Raw genomic sequence first — 21,206 nt, forward strand, 5'->3', positions numbered from 1 at the left:
GAAAACAGCGTAGAGCTTTCTAGCCCTACTCCTATTGTGCGTATCCTACAACCAATGCATTCCAATGCTTTGCATCCGCTGAAAAAAACCTAGAGCTTTTTGGCGCTACTCTTCTTGCTCACATCCTACAATCAGTGCATTCCAAGAGAAAACATTCTGGACAGGAAGCTCCTCAAGCACTTTTTGTGCTTTCTCAAGTGCACCACATTTGGCATACAAGACATTGCGAAGCACGACATCTTTTTTCAACAGCCTCTCACTAACAACACAATTGTGAATTTTTGTGCCCATATCAGCATCTTGTGTAGAGCCACATGCCTTCAAGATGCATGCATAGGTGATTGCATCTGGAGAGAGGCCCTCGCTTCGCATCTGCTGAAAACAAACTAGAGTGTTTTGGCCCTGCCCCCGTGGGACAAATCTTGCAATCAGTGCATTCCAAGAGTCCACACTCCAGACAAGACGCTCCTCAAGCACTTGCGTAGAGCCACATGCCTTCAAGATGAAAGTATAGGTGACTGAATTTGGAGAAATACAATTGTCTTGCATTAGCTGAAAACATCCTAGAGCTTTTCAGCCTTGCTCCTGTTGTACATATCCCACGACCAATGCATTCCAAGAGACGCTGTTCCAAGTGATCTTTGCATGAGGATATAGGGAGCGCTGGCTTTGCATCCGCTAGAAACAGCCTAGGGCTTTCTAGCGCTGCTTCGAACATCAGTGCGTATCCCAGAATCGGTGCATTCCAAGAGACAACATTCTGGACTGAAGCTCCTCAAGCACTTTTTGTGCTTTCTCAAGTGTACCACATTTGACATACATATCGACCAAGACAATGCTGCCAAGCACGACAACTTTCTTCAAGAGCCTCTGACTCATAATATACTTCTGAGTTTTTGTGCCTATATCAACATCTTGCCTAGAGGCAACCAAGACAATGCCAAGCACTTTTCTTGCATAGAGCCACACGCCTTCAAGATGCATGCGTAGGTGATTGCATCCGGAGAGAGGCCCTCGCTTCACATCTACTGACATTCCAAATAGAACACCGGACAATTGCAACTGAGAGGGACATTCCAAGATGATTCCAAGAGGAGACATTCGAGACAGGAAGCTCCTCAAGCACTTTTTTGTGCTTTCTCATGCGCACCACAGTTAGCATACATATCGACCATGACATTTCGAACATAACACCTAACAGGGAGCATGATAGTTTTGGAATTCGTCAATGCTTGTGATCGACGTGCAATTAAAAAAGCTTGTGACATGTGATGCTTGGATAGGTGATTGCATCTAGAGAGAGGCCTTCACTTCCCATCTGGATTCTACCCGCGACAATTAAAAAGGCGCGACAGATCCACATGCCTTCAAGATGCCTACGTAGGTGATTGCATCTGGAGAGAGGCCCTCGCTTCGCATCTGCTGAAAACAGAATACAGCTTTTTGCCCTTGTCCCTATTGGGAAAATCTTGCGATTAGTGCATTCCAAGAGTCCACACTCTCAACAACGTGCTTTCTACCCTGCTGCTGCAATCAGTACATTCCAAGAGCCACACTCCGGCCCTGCTCCCTGTGCATGTCTGGAGAGAGGCCCTTGCTTCACATCTACTGACATTCTGAATAGAACATTGGACAATTGCAACTGAGAAGGACATTCCAAGACAATTCCAAGAGGAGACATTCGAGACAAGAATCTCCTCAAGCACTTTTTGTGCTTTCTCATCCGCACCACAGTTAGCATACATATCGACCATGAGATTCCGAACATAACATCTAACAGGGAGCATGATAGTTTTGAAATTCGTCAACGCTTGCGATCGACGTGCAATTAAAAAAGCTTGTGACATGTGATGCTTGGATAGGTGATTGCATCTATGCCTGCATAGGTGACTGCATCTAGAGAGAGGCCTTCACTTCCCATCTGGATTCTGCCTGCAACAATTAATAAAGCGCGACAGAGCCGCATGCCTTCAAGATGCCTACATAGGTGATTGCATCTCGAGAGAGTCCCTCGCTTCACATCTGCTGAAAATAGACTAGATCCTTTTGCCATTGTCCCTATTGGGAAAATCTTGCGATCAATGCATTCCAAGAGTCCACACTCTCAACAGCAAGCTTTCTCGCCCTGCTATTGTAGTGCGTATCCCAGGACCAGTGCATTCCAAGCATTTGCATCCGTTGAAAACAACCTACAGCTTTATGGCTCTGCTCTTGTTATGCACATCCCACATTCAATGCATTCCAAGAGGCGACATTTCAGACAGGAAGCTCCTGAAGTAGTTTTTTGTGCTTTCTCAAGCGCATCACATTGGGCATACATATCGACCAAGGTAGTGCCAAGCACGAAATCTTTCTAGCCCTGCTCTTGTTGTGCGTAGAGCCACATGCCTTCAAGATGCATGCGTAGGTGATTGCATCTGCTGAGAACAATCTAGAGCATTCTGAAATCACTACATTCCAAGAGTCCACACTACTATTGTTGTGCACATCCCCAATCAGTGCATTCCGAGAGGCGACATTCCAGACAAGAAGCTCCTCAAGCACTTTTTGTGATTTTTGAAGTGCACCACATTTGGCATACATATCGACCAAGACAATGCCAAGCACAACATCTTTCTCAAGCGCAAAAAATTTGACATACATATCAACCAAGATAGTGCCAAGCATGACAACTTTTTCCAACAGACTCTGACAAACAACATAATTGATTTTTGTGTCCATATCAGCATAACATCTTTTTGTGTCCATATCAGCATCTTGTGCCACATGCCTTCAAGATGCATGCATAGGTGATTTCATAGGCTCTCCCATGAATATACACCCCATTTGGCACATGTCCTGCAACAATAAGTGCATACCAACAGACCGCATCCCATCCCAATCCTGGAGGAAGCTCGCCAAGAATGTGTCGTGCTTTCGCGACCGCGCCAAACGCGACAGGCATGTCGACCAAAGCAGTTCCAAGCACAAAGTCTTTTTCCAAATTGTCCTGGGCTATCTCGTGAAATTGCCTTTGTAGAGAGAGAGAGAGAGAGAGAGAGAGAGAGAGAGAGAGAGAGAGAGAGAGAGAGAGAGAGAGAGAGAGAGAGAGAGAGAGAGAGAGAGAGAGAGAGAGAGAGAGAGAGAGAGAGAGAGAGAGAGAGAGAGATGACATCTTGGACGGGAAGCGCGGCACCAGGGCTCCAATCTGCACCAGCAAAGGCCATGAGAACCAACCAGATGGGCAGACAAAACAAATGCGCGCATGGCTTCTTTCTGCCTAGCGTGCTTGGTGTCGGTCAGCCCCCGGGGCACACTGCGTGCAAAAAGGTGGAGGACTAAGGTGTGCAGGAGCGGGGGCGGGAGGTTGATCGGAGGCTGCACGAGGGCAACGTTATTCCGGGAGAGCTTTTTTTTTCCTGCGTTAAAAAAAGGAAAAATTACCAAAAAACCCCTCTAATTTGTGGAAATTCCCAAAATACCCTTCAAATTTCAAAAATTACCAAAATACCCTTGCATCTATTTTGGTTGGACTATTCAAGGTTTTCTAATCTTTATTCTTTTTTTACAATTAAGATCCATTTTTGAGTGCTTAGCATGTAATTTGTCACAAATTACCTCGGAAAAAGGGCAATTATGTCTAAAAATAATGAAGAAATTTATCGTCACAGCCTACGTAACATACCCAAAGTCTAGTTTTAGCATCTTGTATTGATAGACAATCGGTCTTCTCATGAAAAGATACAAAAAAATTCGTCTTTCAAGAAATTTAATGTCACGACCAAGGATACTTTGGGAATTTTGGAAAAATTGAAGGGCATTTTGGGAATTTGTGACAAAATATTGAGGGTGTTTTGGGAATTTTTGAAATTTGAGGGGTATTTTGGGAATTTCAACAAGTTAGAGGGGTATTTTGGTAATTTTCCCTTTAAAAAAGCTTGTGAATCAGCCACGTGGATGAACGTGCTTCCAGATTTGAGATTTTTCCCACTACGCTAATGAAGTAAAAATTACAATATCGTTAACTGTTTATATCTCACCTTTTTATATGTACTCTCTGAGTCTCTCTCTCTCTTCCTCTCCCTCTCTCTATCTCCTTCGAATAAATCCTATACCCCCTAGCATTGTAATTGTAATTACCAACCTTTGCTGCCAGCTACGGATTCAATGCTCTTTTTTTTCCATTAGCTTTTTTCCTGCGTCTTGTCGCGCTTGGAGTTAAAAGTTCGTATTTTATAGTGCTCTACACCAGCATGCGTGAAGAGGCGACTCTCAGGTTAGCTATTGAGAGTGCAGCTAGTTTGTGACTGTGTAAATTATGTATGCATGGATACGTGTGTGTGCAGAGAGAGAGAGAGAGAGAGAGAGAGAGAGAGAGATGCCAGAATGCGTATGTGCTAGTGCAGCTAGTTTGTGACTGTGTAAATTATGTATGCATGGATACGAGTGTGTGCAGAGAGAGAGAGAGAGAGAGAGAGAGAGAGAGAGAGAGAGACTTCTTTAACAGGTAGGGAGAAATGACTTCATTCGGGTTTCCCCACAAAGAGCCCTCCTTGGAAGACTTAACGGGATGGAGGAAGGGTATCTTCTCCCTCAACCCAGTTCGCAGGTTTCGCCACACCGCCAATGTCGAGAAACGGAGAGAGGTCAGCGCCCTCAGAAAATCCTTGATGTTTTTGTAGAGCATTTTGTCATGGAGCAACATTTTATTATCTTTTAGAAATTCAAGGATGATATTTGCAATAGTCATTGAGTCTGGGCAGGGTCTTTTTTTTCTTTGAAAGAGAGTTCTGTTTTGGATGTTTCTAAATCTTTTTCTTTCGGTGTTTTTTCTATCTTCAATTGTCTGGAGCTCTCATTCTGAGAGAGAGAGCATCAATGCTGCATGTAAATCCACATGGAATGGCAGGCAGTTTGCAAGCTCATGACTCGAATTCGACTTTAGGATTGAGAAAGAGGGAGGTGTTTTTTTTTTCTCCTTTTACTTGTTTAAGGGGAGGGCTGTCTATCTGAGGCTCTTTTGAGTTTTAAGCTAGGCAAAGGGAGAGACATTACTTGTGAGCCTACATGCGCTGGGTGCATGCATGTTGATATCTGATGTCCTGCCTCTGTTTTGACATTATATCGATGAGGTTTTTCTTGTTGCTGCTTGACTGATTTTTCTTGATGCACATTGTAGAAACTGCTGCTACCCGCTGATGAGCTTTCCCCTAGGTTTCAAGAGTTTTTTCTCAGCATCCTATCTATTACATAATCCTAAGAGTTTCTTGCATCATGACTATTCTGGAAATTATTCGTCGGTTATATATAATGTTCAACTCTTGCTTCTTTCAGTAAACATGCGCACACACACACACACACACACACCCACCATGAATTAAATGATCCATTTTCCTTGGCAAAGCTCTTCAAAAGGATGCTAATGTGACCTTGCTTTTCGTTTTTCCGTTCTTGAATAGTTATTACATATGACAAGTCTATAATGATAGTTTGATAAAACTCCACTGAGGCTTAGTGAAAGTTTATGTTTGGATGCAGGCAATGGATATGAGAGATTTCAAGATTGTCGTGCTAGCAACCCAAGCAGCTCTATTTTTCATAGGTGGATCAAAACCGTGATATCGTAGAGCTTTTGTACAATTCACAAAAAAACACTTGCAATCTCTCTGCTGTTTGTTCTTGTACCCAGGTCCCAAACATCTCATCTTTTTCTTATATGTTGGGTTTTTCCAGGAAAAAGATTTGCGATAACTACAAAGCAATTGGAAGCTATACAGGAGAATTCTGAGCTGTTGAAAAGGCTAAATAGCATTGAAGGAATTGCAAAAAAGCTTGATGTCCACTCCCTTGAATGTGGAATCACTGGGACAGAGGATGATTTGCAAGAAAGGATTAAAGAGTTTGGTCACAACAAGTATGATGAGAGGCCTTCAAGAGGCTACCTTCTTTACATTTGGGATGCATGCCAGGACCTGACACTTGTTATACTAACTGTGTGTGCAGTCATAGCTCTGGCAGTAGGTATACCTACTGAGGGTTTATCACAAGGATGGTATGATGGTGTGGGAATCCTTGTAAGTGTCGCGCTCGTTGTATTCGTCACAGCAACAAGTGACTACAGGCAATCATTGCAGTTTCAGCTCCTTGAAAATGAAAAGAAGAAGATAAGCGTGGAAGTGGTTCGGGATGGTATTAGAATGAAAATTTCTATCTTTGATCTTGTTGTGGGAGATGTTGTGCATCTTTCGACAGGGGATCAAGTACCTGCCGATGGTCTCTTTGTGTCAGGCTATTCACTCACAGTTGACCAGTCTAGTTTAACTGGCGAAATTGAACCGGTGCTTCCCAGTTCTGAAAAGCCCTCTCTCTTTGCAGGCACCATGATTAAGAGTGGGTCGGGAAGGATGCTTGTTACCTCAGTTGGCATGAGAACCGAATGGGGAAAGCTCATGTCAAAGCTCAGTGAAGGGGGCGACAATGAGACACCATTGCAAGTTCGTCTCAATGGAGTCGCAACCACTGTAGGCAAAATTGGTCTTCTATTTGCAATTCTAACTTTCATTGTACTTATCACAAGGTTCCTGGTTGCAAGGTTCGCAGAGGGGTTTGAGCATTGGAATATGCTGTACCTCATGGATATTGTGGACTATTTTGCAATAGCCGTAACAATACTGGTGGTTGCGGTTCCTGAAGGGCTTCCCCTTGCGGTCACATTAAGCCTTGCATATGCCATGAAGCAAATGATGGACGACAAAGCGCTTGTTCGAAACTTAGCAGCATGTGAGACAATGGGATCTGCTACATATATATGCAGTGACAAAACGGGCACGCTAACAACAAATCAAATGGTAGTAGTCAAGACATACACTGCGGGACACAACAATTATGTAGAGAACCTTCACAAAAGCCTACATGGAGTAGCCCAGATGCTACTCATTGAGAGCATGTTCCTAAATACGAGTGGTGATATTGTTGAGCTCGGTGATCAGCATGACGTGCATGGCTCACCGACCGAGGCGGCGTTACTAAATCTGGGATTAGCTTTGGGGGGTCATTATTCGGAAGTGAGGTCCGCTTGCGAGTTGGTCAAAGTTGCACCATTCAGCTCTTTTGAGAAGAAGATGTCTGTGTTGGTGAGGAGGAAAGATGGCAAATACAGATCCTTTTGCAAAGGGGCGGCAGAGATAGTGTTACGGGCATGCAGTCATGTGATGGATGAGTACGGGGAGTCTAAACCTTTGGATTTTCCAGACAAACAGAAGCTAGAGGAAGTGATTCAAGCATATGCAAAAGAAGCTTTACGCACGCTATGCTTGGCCTATGTGGACCATGAAGGTCTTCCAGAGGGTGAAGAAGTTTGTCCTGACATAGGACTCACTCTTGTCGCAATTGTTGGAATCAAAGATCCTGTGCGTCCGGGGGCTAAGGACGCTGTAGATCTTTGCATAAAGGCTGGCATCAAAGTGTGCATGGTGACAGGTGATAATTTAGAGACTGCAAAAGCCATCGCTCGTGAGTGTCACATCCTAACTGATGGACTGGCAATTGAGGGTCCTCTTTTTCGCCAATGGAGCGCTGCAGAGCGAATGGAGAAGCTTTCCAGGATTCAGGCATGTCAGTATCTTTTGGGCATTCAGCCTTGTGCTAGATAGTTTTTCCATACGGGAAGGACTTTGTTTAGTAAGATAAATCTGCACGCTAAAGGCAAGTAGCAACCATTAAAGAGTAACTTTGAATTGAAAGCACTATAGTAGTTTATGCTGTGAATGAGGCCATCGAAACTCCAGTATCTCTATTGTAGTTTCTTGATTTATCAGGGTATACCAATGCTTGTATGCAAATTCATTCACAAAAGTAGTGGCAAAAGCAATGATTACCCTTGATTACTAGATCTCAAGATTACCTTAGGAAATTGAGCTCTATAGTTATTAGCTTTAACAGTTATGAAACAACTTATCTAGGGAAACTTCTGTAATGTTTCATCAAAACTCGAAAAATTTGACGTAAGGTTTCAGTATATACCAATAACGAGGTTCTGTCAAGGGACACTCTGTGGAAATAGAAGGGGTCAACAAAAATCATTTCAGATACTGAGGAAATGATTTGTTTCATGCAGTTTGAAATGTTTCTTATAATTAAGCAATGGAGTATAAGTGTATATTTCTGATCACCGTGAAATGTCTCTGAAGATGGGGCTCAAGCATGCATAACACTAGTATGTGCATTGGTGTTGAGCTAGAAGGAAAGTAGTTTAAAAAATGGAGGGCCTGAAAATGGCTGGCTTCTGTGGCCGTGGTCATGATCTTATTGCTGTCCAATATGTTTGTGGCATTTTTTAGGTTTTGGGTCCCCATGCAAGCTTGTTTATTGTATTGATTTTCTAATGTTCTTTGATGGTGCAAGGTTTGCTAATATGGAACTTAATTAGCTATTTGGTTGGAAATTCTCAGGTGATAGCAAGATCATCTCCGAATGATAAGTTCATGTTGGTGCAACACCTGAAAGACCGGAAAGAGGTTGTTGCAGTCACCGGAGATGGTACTAACGATGCACCAGCCCTACATGCAGCAGATATTGGACTTGCTATGGGTATATCTGGCACGGAGGTAAGTAAGAAGTTGTGCTTTAATGGCTCTTGTAAAGTCCTATATATATGTTCATCTAACTTCAAAAGCGACATGAAGGGGGTTCACTCCCAAATATGTAAACATAGCATGTGAGTTCAACAGAAGGGGTTATTTAGCCCCATTTTTTATACATTTCTTAGTTTCTAACGTACAGAAGGTTAACAATCAAAGGGGACATACACAGCCCAATTGCAAATGGGTGTCTTTTGTTCATGAAAGGGTATCAGGCCTTGTGTGCACGTGATATGGAAGTTTTACATATATTGAACCTCCTGAGAAGTGACATATGCTTACTCATGACCTGAACCACTATTTTGCTATTTTTCCATTCAGGTTGCTAAATCTACTGCAGACGTTATTGTTTTGGATGACAATTTTTCGAGTGTCATCAATGTTGTGAAATGGGGCCGCTCCGTATATACCAACGTCCAGAAGTTTGTGCAATTTCAGCTCACTGTGAATATCGTAGCACTGACAATCAATTTTGTTTCTGCTTGTGTCACAGGTATGCCAATCTTATAGGCATTTCTTGTCAGCTTTGACAGACTATTCATTGGGGACCACTGTCAATTTTTTCATAAGTCGTCCGTAGTGACTAGAGCATCCTGCACGTAGGTCTTTGATGTGTGCAAGACGCTTGGAGCTTTGGCATGTGCTCTCAATCCATCCACACCTAGAATCATTTTTTAAAGGCATGGATTCCTCAGTAAATAATGTAATGAATTACCTGCGGGTTTTTATTACTGGACCAAATAGGCTTTTTGACTTGTTATCCATCATTATAACATGTATGCGTCAGTCTTTCAATCTCCCTACTTTCTGACTTGTTATCCATCATCGCTATCTTGGTGGCATATGGTCATCTAGGAGGACTCCCACTAGGCGGGGGGAGGCATTCCAAATGTGAACCCAACTTTCAGTTTCCCAACTGCAATGTCGGTGACTCAAATGCAATGAAAGTATTGACTTTGATAGGGAATGTGCTTCGTCTTTGTCCAAAGGATACAGTTATTTCGCATGGCTTGCACATTCGTAATATGAGATGCATTGTAAAGAGACCATGCTGCTATAGTGAGTCTTCATCCATCATAATAAAGCCATGATTAAGCAAGGCTATCGTTAAGGCATTTTCTTTGAGATTGCGATTTCATTTTACAGGTGACGCCCCTCTTACTGCAGTCCAGCTTCTATGGATAAACCTAATCATGGATACATTGGGAGCGTTGGCACTTGCGACTGAAGCGCCTTACGACGCGTTGATGGAGAGGCCACCTGTAGGCCGCCAAGGAAGCTTCATCACAAATGTGATGTGGAGGAACATATTTAGCCAGGCACTTTATCAACTCATTATTGTGTGGGTCTTGCAATTCAAAGGCAAAACAATACTTAAGATTTCAGACGACTCTGCTGATGAAATCTTGAACACAGTGATCTTCAACACTTTTGTTTTTTGTCAGGTGAGCTCAGCGACGTGTTTCTTTTCTACATAATGAAATGCTATTTGGTTTGGCTCACAATTTGGTTAAATGTGTAAAGCAGAGATAACTTTTAAGGGAAAACTGCAAAAAAACCCCTCTAATTTCAAATATTTCCGAAATACCCTCATACCAGTTTTGGTTAGATTGCCCTGATTTTTGCATAGTTTGTTCTTTTTCATAATAAAGATGTAAGTGTCTAAGCCAAAGTTTTTTTAACCTATGAGCTCACAAACAGTGGCATTCTATACAAAAGTTTTCACCGAGAAAGCTTACAAATAGTGGCCTTCTAGATGGTATTGGGAGCCCCCAATACATGTAGGATACTAGTTTATCATCTGTTATTGTAAGGGGGAACCAATCTCTGCAACAAATTTGCAAAAACTATTGTCCTTTAGAGATTTATGACAAAGGAAATTTTGGAGAAATTGAAGGGCATTTTGTCAAAATATTTGAAACAAAAAGGGTATTGTTTGAAATTTGAGGGATATTGTAAAACTTTCACATCATAGTTTTAAATTGACGAGGCTATTTGAAGCTAACAACTTCTGAAAAGTGGTAATGGCACTCATGGCACCTTTCCATACGAAAAGATGAGCACTGGCAGCATGCACATGCACACTTACATGCGCATACCCATGTGGTGTGCGCTCACTTTTTTTTTTAGTAATGTCGTGTGCGTGCACTCGCATATGCACGCACGAATGCATGTGCACCTAAATAAATCTCATGCACCCTATCTTTTTTCGACACAGAAGAGAGCTCTCTTTCTCCATCTCTTGATCTCTCTATTGAATGTTCTGTCAACAGGTGTTCAATGAAATCAACTCAAGGGAGATGGACAAGGTCAATGTGTTCAGCAGCCTTTTGACAAACAGCTTGTTTCTGATGGTGATACTTTTCTCGGTCGGCTTCCAAGTGCTAATAGTACAGTTTTTGGGCACATTCGCAAGCACGGTTCCCCTTAGTCTAAAGCATTGGGCCGTCAGCGTTGGGCTAGGCTTCTGCAGTCTCTTTGTTGCAATGGTGGTAAAGCTCATTCCTGTCCCTTCCAAGCCTCTTATAGAGTTTCTCTATGTTGGCTTGATGCGACCACAAGCCGATTTGCACGACCAGTATCAAAGCTTGCCAACAAGCCCAACATCTCAAAAAATCCTACATGCTTAGTTGCAATTTTGGGTGTTTTCATCTTTCTACTACATGGAGGTGCTTTTCTAGAGCACATGCATCAAGGAGGTGCTTTTCTACTACATGGAGGTGCTTTAATACCACATGGAGGTGCTTTTCTAGAGCATATCTCACAGTACCTCGATCCCGAAATTCTACCTTTACTTCTTCACACAACCAAGCATTACCCATTTTATACTCTTGCAAAGCAAAGAGTGATATGAAATAATACATCCCTTTGGAGAAATGTAGTCTATTGATGCTTTCTTACTTAAGCAAGATGTTTGTAGAAAAGATGACACAAAAGATTGGATTATGAGTATAGTTAAAACATGAAAAATGCCAAATTCACATTGTATAATTACATCCTAGTGGGAACTACATTGTACAAGATTTGAAAAGATCAACCTGATAAAGAATGGAATGTCGTGTTCTAATATGACAATCTGGTCTCTCCGAAATCACTCTCCATGGTACAACTTCTTTTATATGCTCTTAAAAATAATGTCGGCATAACATAACATAAAATGTTGCACGCTATTGCACACTACTGAGCTCTCAGGGACCGACACAAGAAGTTTTGGACAAATTCTCACAATAATTCCCACATTGTGACTTACCTCAACATCATGAGCTTTTGTGAGGGAGGCACCGCATACCTAGCTAGGTACCATTGGGGTAGGGGACTGCCCCAACCGGGACTGCCGGCCCGGTGGTCCCCTGCACCCAATCGTACCTAGCTAGGTATGCGCGCCTCTCGAGCAGAAGCTCATGATGTTATACATTGTATGAAAAACATTGAAAAAGACTTTGTTTTCCTCCACGAGAAAAATTCTAAATCTTCTTGTGACATTGGTTGCCACAATGGTAGGTATGATGAGCTCATCCAAATTACTCTCTCAAATTTGGATAGGAAGGAACTTAATCCATCTCAAGTTTTCCAAATATAGTTGTAAATTTGAAGTCTTTATAGATATCACCTCTCGAATGGAGCATTTTTCCTTCTCCGATCATAATGAGGAGAGTCTGGAATCGGCTTAGTAGATTAGTTTTAATGCCTGTCTTTCGAAAGACGGGCATTGGGAAGTAGTACCCTTCCCTATGGAAGTACATTGTCATTTTGGGAAGAAGAGTATCCTTCCCTATGGAGGCACATTTTCATTTTGCCCTTCTAATGATGAAATATCACAAAAACTACAAGTCAAAACTTGTAGATTAGAAACATGTTTGGTTAAAAGTATAAGATGGTAGCATGTTTGGTGAATGATATAAGTGGAATTTCTTTTATGAGCCTTCTTGATGCGTGTCAAAATATTCTTCACTAGAGTTTTGTAAATTCATGAAACCACTCATAATAATTTCCCATTTTCAATGCTATAGCATGTTCGTGCTTTCTGATTTAGATGGCATCTTAATGTAATCCCCTTCCATTGACAAAACCCCTATTTTATTCCCATTTCTGTAGAAGGAATGGGCGTAAAATCTTGTCGCATGTACAGAGTTGTAGCTAGGAAAACTTGATAGTCCCATTGTTCACGTGTTTCAAGTTTTCAAGGTCGAGGAACTAGGACCAAACTCTCACAATTTCTAACTCAGCTCGAGATACTTGAAACTTAAAACTTTCAAAATTTAACTTTGAAATCTAATTTTGAATATTGATTAAGCTCTTAACTCTCCGAGTAAGTATCATGGAGATTGACACATATGCACAAGCAGCATAGCCCTCAAACCCTTGGAGATTGAGAATAGACAAAATTGGGAACTTCCAAGGAGCCATTGAAGCAAATTTACGAGGTACCCAATGGAGATGATGGTGGAAATAGGGTTGCAGGAAACCACACACAACCTGGAGAAGATGAAGAAGCTCAAGGCACACAACAGAGGGTAGTATCACTTAGTGTGAAATGAAAAGATAAGTTAGCTCTAAATTGTTGGGCGTATATACGATGCACGGGAAAACCTCCTAGTGAGGGAAAAAATTCTCCAACGGTCCTAAGTGTGTTCACACACATCACTACCACATGTATATGGTAACAGATCCTCCTGGAAGTGATGCGGTGAATAAGAGCTGGCACATAATGTATAGGAAAGTTCCATGCCTTGAGTGCTTGATCAATCCACAAAGGTGACTAAGCCCAAAGATTTGCGAAAAGCTTCAAACTTCTCATGAGGCTGTGCCTTTGTGAACAAATCTGCAAGGTTATCCTATGCTGGCACATAAGCCAAGCTGATCTCTCTTATAGAGAGTCGCTCCTTGACATAATGGTAATGCACCTCAATGTGTTTTGTGCAAGTATAAAAAACCGTGTTTCTCATTACTGCCAATGTTCTCTGACTGTCAGAGTAGTTGATGTTGGCAGTGTCTTGTCCAACACCTAAATCAACCATAAGACGTCTGAGCCATACACATTTAACCGTAGCTGTGAAGACTGCCCTCTACTCAACCTCACAATTGGAAGTCACCACATTAGGTTGCTTGTTGCTCAACCATGATATGCATGAACCGCAGAGCATGAAACAAAACCCACTTGTGGACACCTGCGTGTCAAAGGTGGTTTCAACTCCAAAGCGCAACCACTTGGGTAACCATGCTCGTGTTAAAGAAAATTCATCCAACATAATACTTCTTTGCATTTACATGTAAAAATTGACTATTGTAGAGGAAGAAGTCGACAAACTGTGATGCACCGACCAAGGGGGCTTTGACGCATCATCAACCGTGTGTGTTGATGATGCAAGCAATATCATTTCAAGTCATGAAAAAGGTGGGTGGATGAGAACTATAAGAAAATTTCTCGGAATGAAAATCACCAACACAATGCTATAGCTACAATGAGCACATCAAGTGAAATGATAAAACCCATGACATGGGTGGGGATATGTGACATATCCTACAATTGGGCACATGGATACAAACACACATATAGAGGTTGTGGCTCAGAAGTCACGTCTAACATGGGAACTCCCCTAACTAGACCTTAATGACTTGAGATAAGAATCAAAGGCGAGGTGTCAACTAGCATGGGAAATTTCCTTGCTCTCATTGACACATGGCCTATGATTCTTATCTCAAGTCATTAAGGTCTAATTAGGGGAGTTCCCACGTTATTGATGCGACTTTTGAGCCAAGACACCTATTTGTGTGTTTGTGTCCATGTGCCCAATTGTAGGATATGTCACAATATAGCAACATATGCACGTTAGCAATGCAGCAAATGAGAAACATAGGAAATGATTGCAGCATAGGAAATGGTAGGGATGGGATGGAAATTGGAGCAAAAAGAGAGGACCCTATGAGCCAAGAGAGCCAAGGAGAATCCTTGAATAGCATCATAATCACATCTTGCACCATCAACCAAAGCAGTGCACTGTGGATTGCCACATGGTAGGCATATAAACCCATATGCAAGCACTTAGTTCGTGGTATTTATATAGAAGGAGAATCCCCTTCAGAAGCATCACAAGGGGGTACTCTTGCTCTCACTCATGAACATGGTGGGCTGCCTATGGTGCATTGCGTGCAAGCACTGCTCACGGTGATGATTGGCCATGCTTTGGAAAACTTGGAAGTGCTACCAGGTTCCCACCTAGGCATCCTCACACCCTTATATAGGGCCTCTCTTATTGTTCCCAAAAGGAGAACAATCACACTACTGTGATAGTCCCTCCATAGGAAATTGGGGGAGTATGTTCTCATGCAATGTGGAGTGATATGTGGTTGAGAAAGAGAAGAAGTGAATCTCCTACAAATAGAAAAGAAAAGAACACTTTTTTTAATATTGGAGGACACAAAAAATGAGGATAAGATGAGAGAAAAGAGAGTTTTTTTTGGACAGTTTTTGTGGAATGGGTTTACACCCAGCCACTCCGACCGTTACTTGCCAACTTTGATGCTTGTTGAAATTAATGAGAAGAGCTAATTGATTGCACTTGATAGGTCTGCATAGGACTTTTGTGGGGAAACTACTCTTATTGCTCTTTGGAGTGACCAACTACCTCTGCTATACCTCAGATCAATTCCATACTTGTGGGATGCCAAGGATGCACTCTAGTGCCTTTGAATGAGCAAAGCAAGGCTAACTGAAATGTAACTTACATGCAACACACACAAACTAATGAAAAAGGAAGTAACTAATGAAAAAGGGACTTACTAAATGTCAACTGAAGAGCTTATGAGATGATAGAAAATCCAATAGATTGTCAATTGACTTAAATGGGGTAGTGGAATTGAGCATATCGCACAACTCAAGTAGTTAAACAATGCATAAGTGGTTAATATAGTAATTAGAGAGATAGTGCAAGAATTGATGCCTCAATTAATAAGTAATTAGTGTGATTAGGAGAGAGTGCTTAAACTCAATTGCACCCTAACCCATGTCTGATGCCACTTGTAGGAGGATCAAGGTGGGTGCAAAAGAGTGGTATGTGTGTGTATATACTTAAAGAAAGAGAGAGACTCAATGAGAACTAAAAATGATAACTATATTATTCTTGAACTTGAACTCTAAAATGAGTGTGTACAATGCCTCTTATATAGGCATAGAACATATGACCTTATGGGTGACATCATAGATAAGGTGGTAGAAATATTTGAGATATTATTCCAACCACAGTGCTACATAGGTTGTTATGCTAGATATTGTGCAACATAAGCTAATAGGCATAAGAGGTGGTGAATACTCCATAGCTAAGAATGGATTGGGCAATAGGACATGCCCACCCAACAACAAAGCCCTATCTCATACTTTATCATTTCATAGGTTAACTTATGTTCTAGACTAAGTGTTAATAGTGTCTCTCATTCTAATTTTGTTTTAAATGGGACCTCACAAACATTATTGTTTCTAGATCTATGAACATAACAATGTATTATAAAAATCTTCAAGAAATTCAACATCATTAATTAAGAGAAAATCAATAATTCTAGGGCAAAAAAGAGAGGATTATATTAAGTTAAGCTCAATGACATAAGCATCAATAAAATAAAAGTCAAATTGGGTAATAATTCATAGACAAAAAAGTTATAACTGATTATTCACATTGTCAATTTGTTGTGATAAAGCACGACACGCACATAGATGTGACAATCAGAAGGACAAATTGCAATTTACAAGTAGATAAGGAAGAGAAAAATGTGATGGGAGTTAGATAATGAGAGAATGATTGTCTACATGTAAAACAAGGTGAGGAGGCACGAAGGCCTGCTAAGTTAAGGGAAGATGAGATTTATAGAGAGTAAGTTTTAATGAGTGCCTAAAGTCACATGGACCAAATGATTTACCAAATTATCCCTCTAATTTATGGAAATTTTAAAAATACCCCCAATATTTTGTCATAAATTTCCAAAATACCCTTTAAAATTTCAAAAGTTCCCAAAATATCGATTGTGAGATTAAATTTTTCCAAAGTTTTTTTTTGTAGCTTTTCATAAGACGATTGATTGTCTACTATCAATACAAGATTCTAAAACTATGATTTGAGTTGGTTATGTAGGCTTTGGAGATGAATGGCTTCCTTACTTTTAGACATCATCGCCTTTTTTTTGCGAGGTAATTTGTGACAAATTAACTAGTAAGCACTCAAAAACGGATCTCAATTGTAAAACATGAATAAAGATTAGAAAAACTTGAACAATCCAACCAAAATAGATACAAGGGTATTTCACAAATTTTTGAAATTTGAGGAGTATTTTGATATTTTTTTCAAAAAAATAAAATGAAAGGTGCACATTGCATATTATCATTTGAAACTAAAATAAAATGAAAAAAAAAAACAATAAAAAAAACACATTGAAAAACTAAACAAAAGAATACTTCAATGCCTTCATAAAAAATAGTTTCAATAAGCATAGAAAATAATAAAACAATCTAATAAAATAAATTTTTATGAAGTCTTAAATGGAGGAACTCTTTGTAGATCAAAATATTTAAAAAAAGTTAAATCAATACTTCACATCATGGATCTAACTCATATGAATAGACTTTTTATTCCTTTATTCTCTAAAGACTTTTTGATTAAAAAAATGAATGGAGCTTTTAGAAATAACATTTGAAAGGATACGATGTCTTTTTCTTCAAGACTCTTAAGGCTCCTTGAAAGACACATATCTAACAACTAGAGATGAACGACTTTCACCCATATATATCTTAAGACCTTAGCAAGCCAAAATCATCATAGATAATCAATCAAAAAATCACATAGCTATGAGGTCACACAATTTCCATATCCTCTAGGTTGCATGTCGAAGGCTACAAGCAAAAGCTTGGGTATAAGGACAAAGAAATTGTTAAAGATGAGTTTGGGCCATTCTTTGCAAAGTATGCACCATATACAATGATACAAACCTTAAACAAATACGAAGAGGGGAATGCCTATGAGCTACACCTAAATATGTTAACGTACGCCGTGAGTTCATGAGGAGTAAAATTATTTTGAACAGTTAAAATTTTACATCTATATGAGGGGCAGTGTTCGGGAAAAATCATTTTCACAAACATACAAAAATCCCTCTAAGACAGATCTGAACCGAAAATTATCAAAGTGGAAAAAAAGTTGTAACTTTATGAAGAAAAAGGGGTCATTTTATCAAGATGGTATGTAAATCATGGGAGGGCCTTTTTGAACACCCCTTGAAGACATGTGAAACCAAACATCGCTAAGAGATGAAGCCTGCGGGAGGGAATGCATACAAAAACCATTTTTAAAGCTTGTCCATTGCAACACTACAACAATTGCACAATTTTGAAGTCCCCAAGTGCATGATATTGACATTGTATGCGCACGTCTTGAGGAAAAGATGCTTAATCCTTATTAAAGGAGGAGGCTCTAAGTTGTTCACCACCTTAGAGGGGAGGAGGAGAGGATTTCTTGACCCCCACTTACACTTATTAGAAAGCTAGAAAGCTAGGTGTTGGCACTCGGACAATCTTCAGTTGTACTTTTTTGTTGAGACATGTGAAACAAATGTGTGAACTACCGTAATAAGTAGGAATGGAGATTGGTATTTTGGAGAGGACGACATAAAAATTATTGGATAGTATTTATCGAGAGTAAGTTTAAATGAGTGCTTACAATCACAAGGTTATGTTTTAATATAAAATTATATATTCATTATGCATATATAATTACAAATGGTTTACATATTAAAAAAATCTCATTTATATAATAAGGTGAAAGGTTCACATTGCACATTATCATTTAAAATTAAAAATATATATTATATTATTAATTATATATCCTATATCATGGATAGTTTATATCATGAAGAAGAACTCCAAGGGCTTGTTTAGCTGCGCAAGTAAAGTTTTTTGAGTAAGGAGTGGTGAAGTCTTCAATGTACAACACCTCTCCTCAAGGCTCGGTAAGAGCTTGAGGCTCTCTTGTAAATTTTTTTCACATGTTTAATACACTACACTCATAATTGTGAGTTTGGCAAAAAAAAAGCTCCACTTAAATAATGAGGTGAAATGCGTACATTGCATATTATCATTTGAAAATAAAATAAAATGAAAAGAATATAAATTAAAAATAATAATTTAAAAAGACACATTGGAAAAGTAAAACAAAAGAATATTTTAATGCTTTCATTTAAAATAATATAGATTTAATAAGCATTTATAGTATATATAAAGGGGGGAGGGATTCCGACCACGTGGTGGAATGTGCTTGCTCCGGTCACTTCAGGTAAGTGTGCCCAACGCGAACGGCGAGACAATGATAGAGAGAGAGAGAGAGAGAGAGAGAGAGAGAGAGAGACAGAGAGAGACGTCACTGACATTATTCGTTGAAAGGGATTGAAGCCTGGAGGAAAAGGCAGGCTGCAGGTTACCTTGCACTATGCAGGATTCATTGGTCACAAGGAGGCAAGGTTGACAACACAGTGACAGTGTGTCAGTGAGTGTGTGTGTGTGGACTTTTGAGTGTTCAATCATACTTAATTGGAGAGCGTATGGAGGCGAGTGGGGGTGATTAACACTGGAGAGAGAGAGAGAGAGAGAGAGAGAGAGAGAGAGAGAGAGAGAGTTGTAAAGACAGAGCAAACTAGAGAGCAAGGCAATCTAGAGAGTGAGCGAGACTGTTGTTAGGTAATGCTTTGAATTTTGAATTTCATGGCGACGAGAACAGAGAAATGAAATGATATATTAAAATCAGATTGAGGCTAAAATGATATATTAACGTCTTCAAGAGTCCAAAATGACCTATGAGACACAAACTGGTGAATCTAATACCATGTTTGGGTATAAAACATAGAAAATAAAACTAGAAGTACTACTAGTTGGTAGAGAGAGAGAGAGAGAGAGAGAGAGAGAGAGAGAGAGAGAGAGAGTGCATGTCTGCTGCACGTGTCGGAGCTAGGGACTTGCCGAGCACCGTGTGCAAGGCACGGATGGCTGCAAGTACACAACCAAGCTAACATAGTAAGCTCAAAGGGAGAAAGGGTGTGTCACTTACTGCACTACGCTCACCGTCGTGAAGGATTCCTTGCCGCGAAAAAGAGGGGTCTGCCACCGCCGCGCTCAACTGCCTCGTCTCTGCCCGATGCTGTCACAATGCTCAATCACACACTCTCTCTCTCTCTCTCTCTCTCTCTCTCTCTCAAGCACACACACACACACACTCATGAGCACACAATGAAGAAGGAGATGGAGATAAGGCAAGAGAACTCTTATTTAGCTTGCACCCTTCAGAATGGGAGATTTAGGCTACAATGGCCCTTTTATATGAGTTTTCCCCATTCACACCTAGGCGTCCATATTGACCGATGAAAGTAAATATACTATCAAATGAGATATGTGGTGCACCTCTCATCGGTGATCACCTAAGCATCCATTTACAAAGGTCAGAACCAAGTGATAGGGAGCGTTGGGTAGTCACCAAGCCTCCTATTTTCTCAATACTGACCCCATTGAGTCGAAGTTCGTTTGTAATGAATTAAACACAAAGGTCAGCATCAAGCGACGGGGAGTGCTGGGCAGTTTCCAAGCCTCCTATTCGCGAGGTGGTGAATCCAATGCATGACCCATAATCACATCATCACACGGGTCTCCGTCGTTGGTTAACATGCCCCCCTTCCTGATGTAGATTCCGTCCTTTGAAGCTAGTGAGGTGAAGCCCGTTTGTCGAGGTGGTAGAGCATCTGGGATAGATTATCTACACAACAAATGCACTATGAGAGTATGCAAGCGGAACTATATGGCAATAAAGCATGAGGGGAATGCAAAGTACATGAGGAAATGCAAAGAATTGTGAAATGCTACACTGTCATTAAGGACGAATAAATTGCACTTTGATGAAATTAATCAATAAAGATTTTTGGGCTTATGGATGAGTCTATCGATTAGTTATTTATGGCTAAAACACCATATTAGGGAATTGAAAATTTCTCAATTCCCATTTTAAAAATGAGCTTAAGATTTGACCAAATGGCTGAATCTTAGCCAAAGTTTTGAAAGCATGGCTCGAAAGAGCTTTTCAAGCACTACCTTATGGAAGGATTTGATCTTAAAAAATAGTTTGAGATTTGTCCATATAGATAAATCTTTGGGACATTGATGATTCTCAAATTGCCGCTAAAGCCTCAAACTCTCTAATATGGTGTTCTAAGGTTAAAATAACTACTCTAGTAGTAGCGAAGTTAAGAAGATTATCTGAACGCAAGATTTTCTAATTGTGCCTTTCAGCTTTGATTAGCTAACTAACTCTCACAACTTCAAACAAGTGCTTGAATTTTTCACTTTAGGCTTAATTTTTCACTTTGGTTCAAAATTATTTTTCGTGTACTTATTTTGTATGCCCGGTGCTTTTTGCTTCTCAAAGAAAAGCGCCCAGACTGGGAACCTTTAGGGCTCTAGTACCATAGACAATACATGTGAGAAGTGCCAAATCAATCCGGGATTTCTCTTTCAGCTTAAGATTTTACCTTTGTGGCCCTTTTGCTTTTTGATTCCATTTCCTTTGT

At 40.4% G+C, this 21,206-nt stretch overlaps 1 protein-coding gene across 3 annotated transcripts; it reads left to right on the forward strand.

The window, feature by feature from the left end:
• Positions 1 to 4,110: 4,110 nt before the first annotated feature.
• On the forward strand, positions 4,111 to 11,693 carry LOC147422265 (putative calcium-transporting ATPase 11, plasma membrane-type). 3 transcript variants are annotated; one of them, XM_086503696.1, is made up of 8 exons: positions 4,111 to 4,255; positions 4,487 to 4,625; positions 5,518 to 5,581; positions 5,713 to 7,589; positions 8,430 to 8,585; positions 8,940 to 9,111; positions 9,765 to 10,063; positions 10,892 to 11,693. In XM_086503696.1, exons 2-8 carry the CDS (start codon positions 4,497 to 4,499, stop codon positions 11,246 to 11,248), a joined length of 3,054 nt encoding a protein of 1,017 aa, XP_086359822.1. In that variant the 5' UTR covers positions 4,111 to 4,255; positions 4,487 to 4,496; the 3' UTR covers positions 11,249 to 11,693. The 3 variants fall into 3 exon arrangements, with proteins under 3 accessions (XP_086359822.1, XP_086359821.1, XP_086359823.1); XM_086503695.1 differs by lacking the exon at positions 4,111 to 4,255 and having other exon boundaries at positions 4,290 to 4,625; XM_086503697.1 differs by lacking the exons at positions 4,111 to 4,255; positions 4,487 to 4,625 and having other exon boundaries at positions 5,713 to 5,893; positions 5,983 to 7,589.
• The last annotated feature ends 9,513 nt before the right edge of the window (positions 11,694 to 21,206 follow it).

The sequence above is a fragment of the Adiantum capillus-veneris genome, chromosome 27 (assembly GCF_014529385.1).
Source record: "Adiantum capillus-veneris isolate H3 chromosome 27, ASM1452938v2, whole genome shotgun sequence".
In the NCBI taxonomy this organism is placed as follows: Eukaryota; Viridiplantae; Streptophyta; class Polypodiopsida; order Polypodiales; family Pteridaceae; genus Adiantum; species Adiantum capillus-veneris.

Coding starts and splice junctions, on each gene's coding strand:
- LOC147422265 (XM_086503696.1), top strand. CDS start 4,497: ATGACTTCATTCGGGTTTCCCCACAAAGAGCCCTCCTTGGAAGACTTA. Junction 4,626..5,517: donor ATGTCGAGAAACGGAGAGAG/GTCAGCGCCCTC, acceptor GTTTGGATGCAG/GCAATGGATATGAGAGATTT. Junction 10,064..10,891: donor ACACTTTTGTTTTTTGTCAG/GTGAGCTCAGCG, acceptor TTCTGTCAACAG/GTGTTCAATGAAATCAACTC.